We start from the raw sequence: 16800 nt of genomic DNA, 5'->3' as shown, positions 1-16800 counted from the left end.
TTCATGTTTTTGCACAATAATAAACTTGCTGAATTAAGTAAAGAGAGTGATTCTTGGCAAAGCTTCAAGATTATAAAATACAAAAATTAAAGTGCATATAATATTAAAGTGTGCATGATACTTAATTTATTTAAAACTAGTCTTTGACCAGATGGTATTCACCCAAGAGTTCTGAAGGAATTCAAATATGAAATTGCAGAGCTGTGGTATGTAACCTATTGCTTAAATCAGCCTCTGTACCAGATGACTGGTGGATTGCTAATGCAATGCCAATTTTTAAAAAAGGCTCCATAGGGGATCCTGGCAATTACAGGCTGGTAAGCCTAACTTCAGTACCAGGTAAACTGGTTGAAAGTGGAGTAAAGAACAGACTTATCAGACACACAGAAGAACAGGATATGTTGGGGAAGAGTCAACACAGCTTTTGAAAAGGGAAATTGAACCTCATGAATCTGAGCAGGCCACAGAACCTCACCCACCCATTCCTGTAATAGACCCCTAACCTCTGGCTGAGTTACTGAAGTCCTCAAATCGTGGTTTAAAGACTTCAAGTTACAGAGAATTCAGCATTTACACTACTTTAAACCTGCAAGTGACCCAAGCCCCGTGTTGCAGAGGAAGGCGGAAATCTGCTGGGTTCTCTGCCAGCCTGACCTGGGGGAAATTCCGTCCCAACCCCAAATATGGTGATCAGTTTGATCCTGAGCATGTGGGCAAGAGCCACCAGCCAGACACCCAAGAAGGTTTAAATGGGATTTAAAATGGTGCATAGGATGGTGAAGGCCCTCCGCATACAGGTGAATTGAACCATTAGTGGACTGTATATAATGGTATGCCCTGAGCCACTGGGGTAAAACTCAAGAGTGGAGGGTGAAGAGTGGCCATCTTCAGTTTGCTTTTGATCACTATAAGATTCAGGGTGCCTTCTTTTTTTAAGGAAGACATAAAAATATATTGGCTTTAACCCAATGTAAAGAAGTGAATATTCCATAAGCAATGATAATTTATGCACAGGATAGGAACTAACCATAAACAATATGGCCAATCCCAAGTATTCAAAAATCATGAGTCAGGCCCGAAAGAATCATTATATTTTAAAGATGAATTTTTGAGGTCTCCTTTTGTCTTCTGGTTTTTGCACCTTTAGGGTGCACTCAGGTCCCACTTACAAGCTTTTCTCCTTAAGCTTGAGTGCTAGCATTTTTTAAAATAAAAACTGAGAGATTCTCAAGTATTCTGTTGGCTTAAAGAGGTGAGTCTTCAAGTAGAACTCCAACTGTCGTGTGACTCGTTGTTTATAACAATCATGAACTTACAGCTGGAAGATTTAATATGTACAGCTAACATAGTGTCAGTGGGCTGAGTCCATCAACCTTTATTTCTCATGAGAACCGGCAGATGGCATTGTGTGGCAGCACTAAAAATCAGCATGCTGAATGAAGTAAGCATTTATTTCGTGAGTATTTACTGGTGGGTGGAACGTACTCATAAAAATTCCTGTTTAAGTAAAGTGTCTTAATTTATGCTTTAATGGTATGATCCACTGGCTATTGAAACCAAAGGGCATTCCATTGACTTTATAACACCAAGGACCTGAGCTAGTATCCATTAGACAAGTATCTGCCTTCTGACTCCGCTAATGCCGTATCTTGGAAAGATGAAAGAACAAGAAAAATCTGAGTTTGAGTGTCCTTGTATGTGACATACTTGGGATAAAGTATTTATTTACTCCACTGGCTTAATGCAGCAGTTATTCTTCTAAATTTAATTATAATGATAAGCTATTGCTTATTTTATTTCCCATTTTATAATAATACATAAAAAAGTGGGTTAAACTTTAAAGGAAACATTATAGTATAGTACTGATATCCTCACACCATGATAAAGTTTATGAACATAAATATATCACTGTAAGGTCAATATAACAATAAGACAATTTTTTTTTATGCAAACTACTATTTCACTCTAGTAGAACAAAGTATGAACCTGTAACTTGAAATGCAAAGGACAAATAGTATTTATAACTTTAAAATGTTCACTTAAATATAATAAAAATGATTGTCAGAACTGGTCACCCGCCGCCTCCAAATAACTGTGCTTGTAAATAGATTCCAAAAGTATAAGTTCATTTAAAATTGCAGAGAGAAACTCAAGGAAATGAATACAGACTTTGGCTGTTGAAATAATGTCAATGATAGTGTTTCAAATTGTGGTATCCTTTATAACTACGGTCAGTTTAGAATCATTACAGAGAAAAGTGAGGTTTGGAAGCACTTGCTTTCAGCTCTGCTATAGAGCTGGCTGGGAATTTTTCAATAAAATGGTTTTCATAAAAAAATGCTGATTGATTAAAATGGAAACTGTTCACAAAACAGGGTCAGATTTGATGATTCTCCTGACTTGAAAAGCACCTGGGGAAATTTTTTTCAAAATTGGCAAAAGTTTAATATTTTAGAAATGAAGAATTCTGGTTTTCAGTTTTGAAGTAGCTTTTTATTTTGAAATTTAAGCTAACTGTGATTGACAAAGGTTAAAAAATGTCAGAATCACAGTGGAACATTTGGATTGACGCAAATTGGAAAACTTTATGACTTCCGTCCCCATTTGGGATGGGAAAAATTTTTGAATTCTCAAAAACAGTCATGGGATGGGAAAATCATGTATCGTCCAGCTCTACTCAGCTACCTCACTATCAGATGTTCTCACTGTTGCTGAAAGACAATTGCCTGCTCCAGTTGGAGTAAAGAGAGGCAGTACAACCACTTAATAGGTTGAGGGTGCTTGATATTGTGAGGTGAGAACTATATCCAAGTGTTTGATTCTTTGGTGAAAGAATAAATTTCTCCTGTGATGGGAGAGTAGGGCCTTTGGTTTAAAAAATGTCTAGGCCAGAGGGTTTTTTTCCCCCCCGGGATATGCCTATTACTGTACTGTCATGCTGAATATATTGAAATGTTTTTATTTTGCCCCTGCATTCTGATTTATTGTTGTCAAGAGAACTCAACCAAAGTTGTCAAGAGAACTCAACACAAGAAGCTTGTCAGGATAAGGAGGGGGTTAGAAGGTGAGATAGCTAAGTTTGTTGGTTTATGGCTGCTCAGATGGTAGAAGCCTATACGAACAGAGGACTTCATATTCAGTGCAAGAAAAGAGAGAGAACACTTCAATATATCTTCATCCTCAGGAGGGTACAGCCTGTTGCCTCAGTACCTATATCTTGGGCTAAGAAACTCTTTGCCCTAGGGGTATTTTGGAATGTGAGGCTGCCATGTTTGTGGCTGACCTGTCAGTGAGGAATCCTGAGAGTTGTAGCAAAGAGACTTGCATAATCACATATCACAATTTTCAATCTGAAATCTCCTAGTATAAAAATAAAAGGAGAACAAGGAAAGAAACAAGTCTCTAGGGAAAAGCAGCGTGTGTCCTCTAACTTCTTGACATTCAGCATGGCAGCAGACCAACAAATACTTAAAGGTGCAGTTCACAGAAAACAAAGCTCACTTACAGAGCCACATACACCGTGGGAAAAAATGTTCTCAGAAAATGTGTGGGGCCAGGTCCTGGGTGCGCGTTAGCAGCATGTTCTGCTCCTGGAGAGACGGGGGGTGGGGAGGACAAAGATAGCCTTATCCCACCTTTTTGCCTCCCAGCATATTAAATGGTAAAATTTGTTAAATCAAAAATTAATTATAAACACTTGAGTGTGTTTTCTGTTTAATAAGTATAGCTTTGGGCTTGGTATTCCCTTTATACATTGTCAAAATTATTATTACTACTATTTATGTTATGATAGCACCCAAAGCAGGCTATGGGCTCCTTTGTGCGAAGTGCTGTGCAAACATAGAGGAAGGCACAATTCATGCCCCAGAGAGTCAGAGCCAATAAGGTATCATTTAAGGAACTCATATTATTCTCCTGCAAATTGCAGTAACTGTCCAGCTCACGCTTAATGTTTTGTTAACTTAGTGCTTAGTTTTTGCTGTGTTAGTCTATGAACGTCCACAATGAGTACTTTAAAAGCTTAACTTTTAGTATATAGTATCTGAGTTTTTCCAGCCTCTCCACTCAAGTTAATAATCTAGCCTTATTATCATGCTTGTTGATTGCCTCCGGAACATCTCAATATCCTTTCTGTACAAGGCTGCCAGATACTTAGTGGAGTATTGTAAATGTCTTAAGAAAAGTAGATAAACTTATTCCTTTTGTTTATTGACAGACATATGTTGGTGTTGATGGTTTCATGATTTTGTCTCACACCCAGATTCCCTCTATGTGTTTGTGTAATATATGGGCTTCAGTTTCCATGGGCTGTGCTGCCAATTTAGGATGTAACTCTGCAACTTGATTCAAACTCACAATAAGACTCATTGGGTTGCAGACACATACAAAACAGAAACAATAATGCTTGCAGAATCTTCTGCAAACTGAAATCTTTGAGTTCTGCACATCACTGTTTGAGTTTTTTTGAAACCCCAAACCCTGACATCTTACTGGCTGGATTATTTGGATTCTGATTTTGTTTGTGAATTGGGACTAAGGTACATTACGTTTGGTTCAGTGAAGCAGTTATGTATGTTTTCATGTGAACATCTTCTTAAGAGGTTTCTTGAGGTTTTTTCTCTATTGTACACAGTAATAACTAGGCCTTATATATTGGTTTTCATTAGAAGGTGACAAAGTTACTGGTTTGGTCAATAGGGGAGAAGCGGTAGATGTGATAAATCTTGATTTTATTAAGGCTTTTGACAAAGTCGCACGTAACATTCTCATAAGCAAATTAGGGAATGGTGATCTAGATGAAATTACTATAAGGTAGGTGTGCAACTAGTTGAAAGACTCTACTCAAAGTTTAAATTCAGTATACGTAAGTACAAAGTACTGCACTTTAGGAATGAAAAATCAAATGCACGGTTACAAAATAGGGACCAGGTGGTAGTAGTGCTGGAAAGGGTCTGTGGGTTATAGTGGTTCAGAGACTGAATATGAATCAACAATGTGATGCAGTTGCGAAAAAAGGCTAATAACGTTGTCGAGTGTATTCACAGGAGTGTCGTATGAAAGGCCTCAGCTGGAGTACTTTGTCCACTTCTGGGCACCACACTTTAAAAAGGTGTGGACAAAACAGCGAGAATTCAGAGCACAGCAACAAAACGATAAAAGGGCTAGACAACCTGGCCTATTAGGAAGGGGTAAAAAAAAACTGGGCATGTTTTGTCTTGAGAAAAGAAGACTGAGGGGGGACTTGCTAACAGTCTTCATTATGTTATGGGCTGTTTAAAAGAGGATGGTGAACAATTTTTCTTCATGTCCATCAAAGGTGGGACAAAAAGTAATTGGCTTTATCTGCAGCAAGGGAGATTTGAGTTAGATATTAAGAAAAACTTTTTGACTATCACTTTAATTAAACTAAATACAGAATAAATGGAGATCAGCCAAATATAATAAATCCTATTTGTGGTAGACTGAAGGCCTGTCTACATTACTGCTTAAGTCAATGTAACTTACATCGCTCAAGGGTATGAAAAAAGCTACTCCCTTGAGCGACACAAGTTACATCAACTTAAAGCGGTGTCCACAGTTCACTATGATGCTCTCCTGCTGACATAATTTCCACCTCTCATTGAGGTGGAGTAATAATGCCAATGGGCGAGCGCTCTCCTGTTGGCATAGAGCGTCTTCACCAGATGCGCTACAGTGGCGCAGCTGTATTGGTGTAGTGTAGATTAGCCCTTAGTTAGATTATCATTTTAACAAACAAGTTTAGGATAATTATAGACCTAACAAGAAGCTGACCTTCAAACTATGATTTGGATGTTTCACCCCTTTTATTTTTTTAAGTAAAGAGTTCACAGTCTGACCAAAGAGTTCATCAGCTGCCCCCTGCTTTGAGGGCCCCTGAATTCCAGGGCTTAGACCCTCAGAGCACATGGCATGGTCAATTCTGGCTGGTCTCTGAAATCTCTTCACCCATTCTCTTTCTCAGAGCACAGAGAGAAGAAGCAGTGTGGTGCAATCCAAGCTGAAGAAACTTGCTTCCTGCATCCTAGTGGTCCACTGCTCTGCTCATGTAGTTCAAACAGAACAGGGAAAGGGATTGGCACGTGACAGTATGCACTGTTCCACAGTCTCTGAGCATGCTTAATGTATTTAACCACTGGTGCTGAAACCTTAATTTGTGGATCACCCAAGTCACTCCAGATGGTCAACAAAAGGAGAAGCTTTGTGAACCAAATAATGGGAGATTGGGCAGGGATTTGAGAAGGATGTTGCTCCATGAAAGGGGCTTTTGCTAAGTGAGGTGAATCACTGTCTGTTGTGACTAAGCAGTTTTCTATGCGATAACAGTTAATTTATCTCATAACACATAGTAACAGAGATTGTACTGCAGTCCTTCCAAGTGAAATAGTGATGAACTTGGCCCAAAAATCTGAGTACATCTTCATATTTTTTATTTCCATCAGCGGTATTTTGGGAATTAAAAGTTGGGTATTGAGAGTTGTGGGAATGGCTCCTAATTTATTCTGGGTTTTTTTCTGACTCGACTTTTGTCATATTTTGCAACCCTTCTGATTGTTGTAATATACGAGAGCTGACTCTTGGTGGTATTAATGGTTATTAATATTTATGGGTATTCATTTTACTGTCACAAATATCTGTTCTAGAAAAGGTTTCTCCGATAGTTAAAAGCTTACATAGTCATGCCAAACCTTTAACCACATGATAGTCTACAACTGTTTTGAAGGACAGTAATTATGTCTGAGGGGTACTAGTGCTATGCAACTTTGTTGGAGTCTCACAAATCAAAAATAAACCAACTAAGTAACTTCATCTCGGTTATGTCTTTTTGCCATGAGTGTTGAAATGTGCATATGTCTTGGACTTCAAGAATGTGACTTTTTTCCTTCCACTCCATTCCTCTGATAAGTGTTTTGTTTCAAACAAGCTTAAAAGTCTCAATGTTTTTTGTTGACATGGCCTCATGCTGTTATGTGCTGTTGGCAAAAGGGGCTCTTCATTCTTTGGTTACTTACTATTAAGTGGTTTTTTTCCCCTTCCATCTGGCAGAGTCTCAAAGTGAAAACGAAGATTACAAATGCTATTGTGGGCAGTGTGCTGAATGTCTGAGTTACTGCAGACATTCTTATCCCATTTGTGTTAAATTTGACTATTGTCAGATAGAATTTGCATGTAAAAATTATTTGACTGTTTCAAGCTGGTAAGCCTCTTGTGAGATTATATGCATTGCAGTAATGCTACTATTAAAAAATAAATACTAGTGCAAGAAGAAAAATTGAAGCCATCTTTATTTGACACTTTCCTTGGGCTAGGGCTTGGTGCTGTTTCCATTCTCTTTTCAAGAAGAGAGTAGATGAAGTTTAAAGCAACTACTTTTAACCCAGTTTAGACTGATTTTTTTAAATCATGGGTTTCCCATGAACTCCATCAACCAGTGCAAAGACCTTGTTTAAATTAATCATAGTTAGACCCGGCAGCTCAAATTTTACAGTCAAAGTTGCCTAAAACCCAGCTGCGGTAACACTCTTGGGGGTGGGGGAGGGACTGCAAAACATCTCTCACACTCCCCTGCCCACCCTCTCAGATGTGACTAGCTTTTGGCCACTCTCACCAGGCCACTATGCATAAAGCCAACATTAGGATTTTGGGGAGGATCGGTGAGGTAATAATTTACAGGAATTGTTTCTTAACTCCATCGCCATGAGCCTTCTGCTGAAAGAGAGATGGAGCCCAAAAGCTTGTGCTGGGGTCTCTATATAGCTGCCAATATTTTGTGCAGATACAAAACAAGTGGCCTTTTTCTTTTAGGCCACAAACCCCAGGAATCATCTGGAGGCACAGAAGCTCTGTGCCTCTGTACCATCCCTGGTAGCTCCACTCCTTAGCATATGGCATCTCTGCTACTGATGGCTGCTCCCTGAAACTGCCTTTGAAGGGGTGATTCTACTGCACAGTCAACCCTTTTTATGGAAGAAAAAGCATATGTGTATTTCACCCTTGCATAACTCAGAAATGTTTGAACAGGTTTCCCCTTGAACTTCAGGGCTGATAGCCGGCCTAGGAAAACTTTAGCTAAGCCAAAAATACCTTTGGAGAAAGTTAAGAGCTTACACAAACAGAAGGTTTGTAATGGAAGTCTCAAGGTAGCATACCCTATACCATCTATACTGTAACAGAATAAAAGGGTAAAATATAGTTTGTAATACCATATGTGGTCTGCACACATCAAAATGTTGTCCATCAGAGTCTAAATAGCCTGATTCAATACCAATGTCATGCTGTTGTAACTGTACCGACTTCCATGGAGTTTACGTCAATATCAAATTAGAGTAATGTAGTAATGAACCGGCCCTTTGATTTAAAAATTAGCTTTCCTTATGTCTTGAAAGAAATAGCTAATGCATGATGATGCAGGTTTTGGTGTATGAGTAAGCCAGCCAGGCACCAGAGGGAGCTCACCTTAACTAAAAAGTTCTGAGGAAATAATCCTCCTGAAGTGGAGCTGAAGGACAGCAACCAACGTTTAGTAAACAAAAAGGTGAAAAACGAGCAGAGAACAGTTGAACTAAAACTTCTAATATGGCATTAAACCAGAGTAAAAATGTACTGTTACAGCATTTGACAATGTCTTTTTAAAATGGAGGGGGAAAACCACTGAAAGTCAGGAAAATCTTTTTTAATTGGAAGAATAGCTGTAAATTGGAAAAAAAAAAACACCTTGGTTCTTACTATGCAATTCTTGAGTACAAGATGAATACTTCTCATACTGAACGTAAAGCAGTGCATAAAACTTCCGAGAAGGCTGTAATTCAGTGGATGCATAGTATAGTACAAACATCATAAACCACAAGGACTTAGCTCTAGAGACTTAGACATGTTAGCAATGTCTCTGTAATTGAAATAGGCGCTTCAGAAACTTGTAATATATGCAGGATAAATTTCAGAAGTTGTTAGGTTTTAGGTTGTTTGAAGAAAGGCAGAGAGGGTACATGAGATGAGGAGGAAGATTAGTTTGGGTACAATGTCTAACAATGAATTTGTTTTCTTTAAAAATGAGATTTTTCAGGAATTTGAAGCAAACTCACACTGTACAAAAACTTAGTCGTTCTCTAAAATATTAACAGATCCATAGCTGCACAGCTCAGGATGCTTTTTGACCAGGTGTCAGTAATACCTGTTGTTTGCCTGCAGACGAGACTTCCTTCTTATGGCAAAAGTCTCTAACCCTTTCCTCCATCCTCTGATTCCTGCATAAATAAAACCCAGATCTTTGGCTATGTTCTGCGAGCAAAGTTCAGCCTTGACATGAGGACACTTATCTATATCAACTCCAATGACTTGCCCTGCTTAATCCACCTCTGAATCTACTGTTGCCTACAGTTTTGTGATATTTGGAGGTTTTAAATGTCACCTGATCTCTGTATTTCTGCCTTCCAGCTTATGAATTTTTCCTCATTCAAAATGTTCATCTTCTCCAATGGGGCTGAAACCAAGGAAGATGGCTGCCATTTTCCTACGGTCCTGGCATGTAGACTTGAGGCTGTCTCTAATAGAGATGGGCCCCATTCTCATTGTTTTTAAAGGAAGTTGAAACTATGATACTCCAAGGAGAAACCTACAGATGTGGCCTGACAGGCTAGCCTCCTGGGCCAGGAGCTCAGGGGAGGAGGGTCCTGCGGGTCGGATGTGGCCCAGGGGCCGTAGTTTGCCCACCTCTGGCCTAGGGTGTCCCCACTCCAGGGTGCTTTCTCTGCAGTGATGATAAACTTAGTTAGTTTTACTTTTTCCTTATTGCCATCACAGCAAAAACACTGGTATGCAGAAGATAGAGCCTTGATTAGTTTCTTCTGCAGTTTCCCTTTGTGTTGGAATTGAGACCAAAAAGAGGAATGCTGAATGGCCTCCAGAGGTCCCTTCCAACTCTGTTATTCTATGATTCTATGAAGATTTTTGTGGACATGCTGGTAGATTGAACCCAGGAGGTTTACAGGTGTGGGAAAGTGGGCAGAAAGGAATCATTGACATCTTAATCCTAAACAATGACTACTTGTGCCTTTTCATTTGAATTTGTGAAGAACCTACAGCTGAGGAACACTACCCCTCTTTCTGTTATAAGAGAAGTTGAAACTGGCTGCTTTTCAACTCAGCCACTATATTGCACTCTGTTGTCATATGGTTAGATAAATTCCCAGCATGCCATGTTACCATGGGAAACTTCATATTTTTCTATTTAAAATCTCTGCTAAAGTAGATTAACAATAAATTATATTGTTTCAGTGCAGCACTTCAACATTTGAAATCAATAGATAAACTAAATGTTAGGAAAGATTATTGTTTATCTAATCTGTCTTCTAACCAGACAAAAGCTTTAGTCAGATTAACTTGTCCAAGTTAATGAAATTTGAGTGTGTTTTCTCTTCTCCATTTTCTAAAATTTAATGTCTGTGTTGTGTATTCTGTTCCTTCTATATCATCTTTCTAGTGGGTGACAGCCGGGCGGGGTATTCTTCATGCAGAGATGCTCTGCTGAGAGGAACCAGCACATGCTCTGCAACTCTGGGTCAATTTGAGAAGTTCAGAGAAAATGGTGGAACCACAATACCAAGAACTGAAAAACAAAGACTTCCCCAAACCCTCCAAGAATGGTGTGACTGTGTCCGTCATTTCAGGAGAGGCACTGGGTGTAAAGGTAAACTGTGATCATTGGTACAACTGGTGACTATGTACAAGTAATACCTACATTTGAAGCTTTAACTATTTATCATATATTTGCTGACAAGTTTAAACATCAAATGTTTTGTCAGCTCACTTTTGTTGTGAAAGGAGAGATCCTGTGAGTTTTATAAACATTCTTTAAAGGTTGCAGTTATATGGTAATTGTTCCATCTTGTCTTTTCTGTTTGGTAAGACATGTTTCTTGTAAGAAAATGCTGCATTACACGTTATTCCCTTAAGTAATGTACTATAAATCATGCATATGACACAGTTCTCCACTCAAAAAGAGCAAAGTCTGTGTGCTAGGCAGAAGATTCCTTGGCCTTTTGGAGGGATGCAGTTAACTGTCAGTTAACAGGCCCTAAAACAAGAAGTGTTGTTGCAGCCCTTACTCACATGCGTAGTCCCTTTTAATTCAATGGGACCACTTGCATGAGTAGGGCTATTCAATATAAGGGTTGCAAGTTCAGGCCCTTAAATGTATATGAAGAGCTAAATAATGTTTCTGCAACAGGCTGGCAGTTCATCTGAAGCAACCCATCCTGTTAGCAAGGTTTGCTCTTGTTGGGATCAAAGCAAGCTGGGAAAGGCAAGTGCTTAACTGTTCAGCTGCAGTAGTGTGTGGGGAGGGCATAGGGATCTCAATTCTCTAGTCCCGTGTTCAACCATGTTGGGGGCAAACACCTTTTGTTGGGATGCACAAGTGGTGTGGTGAGCAGGCTGGCTAGTGGTGCCGGCAACAGTATAGTGGATCCTGCGGGCCTCGTTCTATCATGCCTTGCGCTTTGTGTAATCATTAACATCTATGCAAAGTGGGTGTGAAATGCATCAGATCAGAATAGCAGCATTTCACACTCACTAGCACAGATGCAAATGATTATGCAAGGCATTGGGGAATCAGGCACAGAATGAGCATGTCTGCTTGGGGCCATGACCCGAACCACTCAGAGTGCCTGGGTGGCGGCACTGTGAGGAGCACGTAGCAAATGGCTCTTCTGGGCACACTGCCCCACATTTCCAGCACCCAAACAGACTGTGTCTCTTTGGAAATCATAGCGCTTCAAGCCATCTCTGCTCTCACCTTTGCAAAAGGCAAAACAAGTTTCCATAGTCTCTGTACTCACTGGAGTCTAGATGTATTTTGAACCTTCTTTTTAAAATTTTGGCTAACTGAATGTTGGCTGAATATATATAGACTAGGGCCTGATTCCCCCATTGCCTTGCCCTTTGTATGGTCATGTAACATTTCTGAATCAAAATGGTAGCATTTTACAGCCATTCTGCACAAGGGGTATGGCAGTGGAGAATCAAGCCCTGAAACTATTCATAACATTTTCCCTGCTGACACTTCACAACAATGGATATCACTATTGTGCATGAAGTAAAGCTTCATGTTAATGATCAGTTAAAGGAGAATTTGGGGACTTTAGACCTGTAATTTCCTTTTGACAGATCTTAGTGTGTACTTGTAATTCCTATTAATGGGAATTACATGCAGCAGAAGGAAAGCTATAAAATGCTTAGATTTGTACTGGAAAAAGCAAGTTTTTGCAAACAGTGACCAGATAAGAACTGGTACCAGAGCAATTTCTAGATATTATTAGGGCAACTTGAAATATCAAACTCAACTTATTTGTTAAGTCTATGTGATTATGAAGTGTCTATTCCCTGTGTTTTTCTTTCAGCTGCAAGTAGACTTGTTGTGGAATGGACGCCAAGTAACCAATGAAATATTATTGTTTCACATTTCAAGTTCTGCTTTGAACTCATATTTACTAAAACCAGGAAAATTAATATAATTAAATCTTGGTTATTTTCATGGCAGACGATGAAGGTTCATAATCTTGGTATTTGAATCAATCTTTTTATTAGGCTTTTTATAAGCTAGTTAAATTGCACAAAAATCTAACAGCATATGAAAAAAATTGAGCCAATGTCCTCATATACATAATGTTACTAAGAGAAGACATGCCTTTGTAATCTACTGGAATGTGCATTGTAAAGGAAGACTGAGCTTTTGTATTTGCAGACAAGGTTACAAAGAAAAAACAAACTACACAGCTGGCTAGGCTGGGGCCAACTGCTCACACGTAGTGCTTGTGAGCCCGTCCCCTCCCTTTCCAAGGTGAATCCTGACCACTCCATTTTGCCTCTACATTCCACTGCTCTCATTAAACTGACCGTTACCTTGTAGAAGCAGGGCAGCAGACAGTTGTCTCTTTCAGAATGCTTGTATATTTTTCATCCACAACTAGGGGCAGTTCAATCTTGATGCCCACTGAAATCTGGGCCTCACATGGGACTGCCAAGAAATCACATGAGCTGGAGTGATTACATCAGTCCTGCTTGAATCCTTGTACCACCTCCCTCCTTTCTACTGCATCAAGTTTGATCTTTGATCCTTGCTGTCAGGGCCCTACAGGAATGCCCCTGCCTAATTATCCAACCCTTAATTCAATGAGACTGCATGGGTGGTGTAAGCAGGGTGGAATTTGGCCATCAGATTGTACCCTTTTGGGTCCAGAACACTTGTTGTCTTACCCTACTGGACTGTAAATCACCTAGTACGTTTTGACACTACATAATTTTATACTGGGAGGTGGGTTGGAAGAGAACAGTCAACACGCACAACAGGAACAGTTTGTCTTGGACAACTCTTCTAGCAAGTCCATACTTGCATCTTTTAAAAGAACGATTCCTAGTCCCCTACTAAGAGCAAGTATGGCTGGTCATTTCCTAACTAAGGAAATGTGAAGTAACTGGTTCCATCTGTAGCTGCAGACATTTAAATGAAGAGACGGGTGTGACAGGATCCCCAAAGTGCAGCCTGGGACCGTGGGACCGCTATGCCCCCTGAACTCTCTCCAGCCTGAGCCATCTCTCTCAATGCCTTGCTAGTGACGAGCAGCAAACCCCTCCAGGTGCTGTTATCACTCAGAACAACTGCATGTGGAGCCCAACACCCAGTAGATTGCATGAATGCTCCCAGAGCCACTCATGAATCACACAGAGAAAGGCACCAGAGCAATCCCCCTTCACCAGCTCCCAGCACTGTACCCCAGGAATATACTGTCTTGCACTCTTCAAGACAAGTGTGTACATTTATTAATTGGTTCACCACTTCATCAATGAAAAGTGGATATACACCAGCCTTTGCAAAACCTGAGCAGATCTGCCACACACTTCATAGAAACCCACTGGTAAAGATAAGCATAAAGATAAGCAGTAAAACAAATTTATTGACTACAGAAGATAGATTTTAAGTGATATTAGGTGATAGGCAAAAAGTCAGAGTTAGTTACCAAAATAAAATAAAATATAAGCACACAATCTAAACTCTCAACCCTATTAGACTGGGCAACATCTAGATTAAGCAGTTTTTCTCACCCCACTGGATATTGCTGTCCTTAATATACAGATTTGGCCCATGTTTACGGGACAGTCTCCTCTGTTGGAGTCTTGTCTTTGTCTTTGTTGCTTGCAGCAAAGGTGGGGGAAGGAGAAAGGACCAGCATGTGGCCACCGTGTTCTGTTTTATACTTTTAATCCCATGTGCTTGGGGAGCACAAATCCAGGCATGTCTGGGGGGTATTGCTGAGTCTCCAGGCAAGGTTGAGCATTTCTCCAGTTGTGGCCTCATGCAGGTGAGTCATTGAATTGTAGCTCCCTTGTTGGACAATGGCTGTTGATGGTTTGTTTGACATGCTGCTCAGGTGTTGGTTACTTTACTTGCTGTTGCCTCTGGGGAGCTAATATCTGGCTGATTCCCCAATGTACAGCATGTTTTAGTGACAACCATATAACACAATTCTCATAACTTCATATGCATTAAAGATATACATATATGGATAGAGAAATGACTTTCAGCAGATCATAACCTTTCCCCTGATACCTTACAAGGCATGCTTTATATATGTAAGATCACGATGATATAAAACTGAGGAATATGGGGGTTACAGGATGCTCCCCCAAGGTATAGAATGTCACAATGGGGAAAAAGTAAACAGTTTCAGGAATGCTCAGTAAGGCATAAGCATCTTGTTGCATTTTTTCTTGTCATCATTTTTGTTTGTTTTTGTGATCGGCACAATGCCTGTGTGGAACGTTGAGCAGGAATGAGTTAACTTTTCTGCTACACAAATATAACTTGGTGCAGGTACTCCATTTCTGTTAAGGCTGCTCTTGAGACATAGAGAATGTACATGGTAGCATAGAGTATGGAATTTCTGTCGCCTTCTCTCAGTGGACATCAATGAACAAGGAAATAGGCTTTTGGGAAGAGGCTTTGCAGATGATAGCCTGCTACTATGGGTCCCCTGAAAGGCATTCATTGTGAACATCGTCTACAATATTTTCTACAAACTAGTATTTTATTTATTTCACAGGTCCCTTTATTTTAAGAAGTAGATACTCTCCCAAGGAATATCCATACTTCCAAGTCAAACTGTTCCCCATGAGCTTTGATCTTACAACTACAAGCATGAAGTGCTGCAACTTCATTTGTAACTCAGAATTGCCAAACAAACAGTGCTGCAGAGTGCACACAGCTCAGTTGGTCCAAAATCTTAGTAATGTTGATCTTGCCTGTGCTCTTGCATATTCAGGGTGCAAGTCCTTGACATAGGCCTTGTCTTCACAATGGAGGCAAGTCGACCTAAGTTACGCTACTCCAGCTACATGAATAAAGTAGCTGGAGTCGATGTAATTTAGGTCAACTTACCCTGGTGTCTTCACTGCATTGCATCAACAGGAGACACTCTCTGATTGACTTTCCTTACTCTTCTCGGGGAGCGGCAGTCCTGGGGTCGACTGGAGAGTGCTCTGCCATTGATTTAGCAGGTCCTCACTAGACCCGCTAAATCAGTTTCTGTTGCATCGATTGTAGCAGCGTCGATCTCCCCATAGTGAAGACCAGCCCATAGTTACCCAGGAATTACATTCCCACCTACTAGGATAGGATCAAATATACTCTTACATTGAAATAAAAATATTTGACTCACTACAGCATCATTATCAATATAATGGATAATAGTGAGAATAAACACACATCTGGTGCTCCACATTTGTACCTGGTGCTACAAAAATATGAATTTACAGTAGGACCTCTCCACCAGAGCAACAGAAGATGGAACTGGTCTACAAACATTGTGCATAATATTGTGTCAGAGATGCAGTACTGAAATGATGCTGGTTTTCTTCCAAATGGAAGAATTTATCTTATGCTATAAAGAAAGACCACTTATTCTCTAACTCATGGTTTGACTGGGTATCTTGTGGAGACTGTGCTGTTAGAAGCTGCTCAGCCAGGTAGAGGACACATAGACACTTGGATGTCCAAGGTGTTCTTTTGCCACTGCTAGGTAGTTGGTGGAGCCTCTTCTATCTAAAGAGAAGCTAAAAGGGACTAGACTGCTCAGATGGAGCAGGCTTTCAGGCAACACAGGCCATCCACATATACTCCTCTGTAAAACACCTTCTGCTGTTTCCAGCCATAGTGTTTAGAACCCACATACTTGAGGTCTGCCCTCCTGGAATAATAGCCTGTCAACTAAAACAAAGAGTGTAGAATGGACTGATTGCACAATAGGATGGTTACTAAACAAATACACCAGAAAACTGCTATATTATTTAGTTTTTACAAAACACACCAATTAAAAGTTCTCAGTCTAACTTCATGGTTAAGATGGGAGAAGAGGCAGCTGCAAGAGAGAAGGAAGAGAAGCCCTGACGATTTTGATTCCTTCAGTTGCTATGGCCAAAAGAAACTGGTAGGGTTGGGGGCTGATGCTCTTTGTATGGTATTACCTTGCACCAAACAGCAAGTCCTGCATGGGGGCATGTGTGCAGCCACTGCCTTGCAGAAGTTTCTGAATTTCAAAGCTGAGCGCATTAATACTCCTAAGTGTGAGGGATCTATACTGACAATATCTGAAGGAGTAATAAACCTTTCGACAACACCAAGTCCCTTAAGAGTAAAAAATCAATGGGACAGTCTCAGACTTCCAAATAGCCAACTGTCTTCTAGCCAAAATTCAGTGCTATGCTTAAAAATAATCTCTTAAATAGTCA

General features: G+C 40.1%; 1 protein-coding gene across 1 annotated transcript in view; it reads left to right on the top strand.

The window, feature by feature from the left end:
• The first annotated feature begins 1639 nt into the window (after nucleotides 1-1639).
• The window catches only part of PIR (pirin), a 72857-nt gene continuing 57696 nt past the window's right edge, over nucleotides 1640-16800 (top strand). Inside the window, 3 exon segments of the mRNA XM_073327367.1 lie at nucleotides 1640-1694; nucleotides 9963-10006; nucleotides 10499-10705. Of these exon segments, the coding sequence (XP_073183468.1) occupies nucleotides 1640-1694; nucleotides 9963-10006; nucleotides 10499-10705 (306 nt within the window).

The sequence above is a fragment of the Lepidochelys kempii genome, chromosome 1 (genome assembly GCF_965140285.1).
Source record: "Lepidochelys kempii isolate rLepKem1 chromosome 1, rLepKem1.hap1, whole genome shotgun sequence".
In the NCBI taxonomy this organism is placed as follows: Eukaryota; Metazoa; Chordata; order Testudines; family Cheloniidae; genus Lepidochelys; species Lepidochelys kempii.
This window is presented reverse-complemented; position numbering and strand designations above follow the sequence as displayed.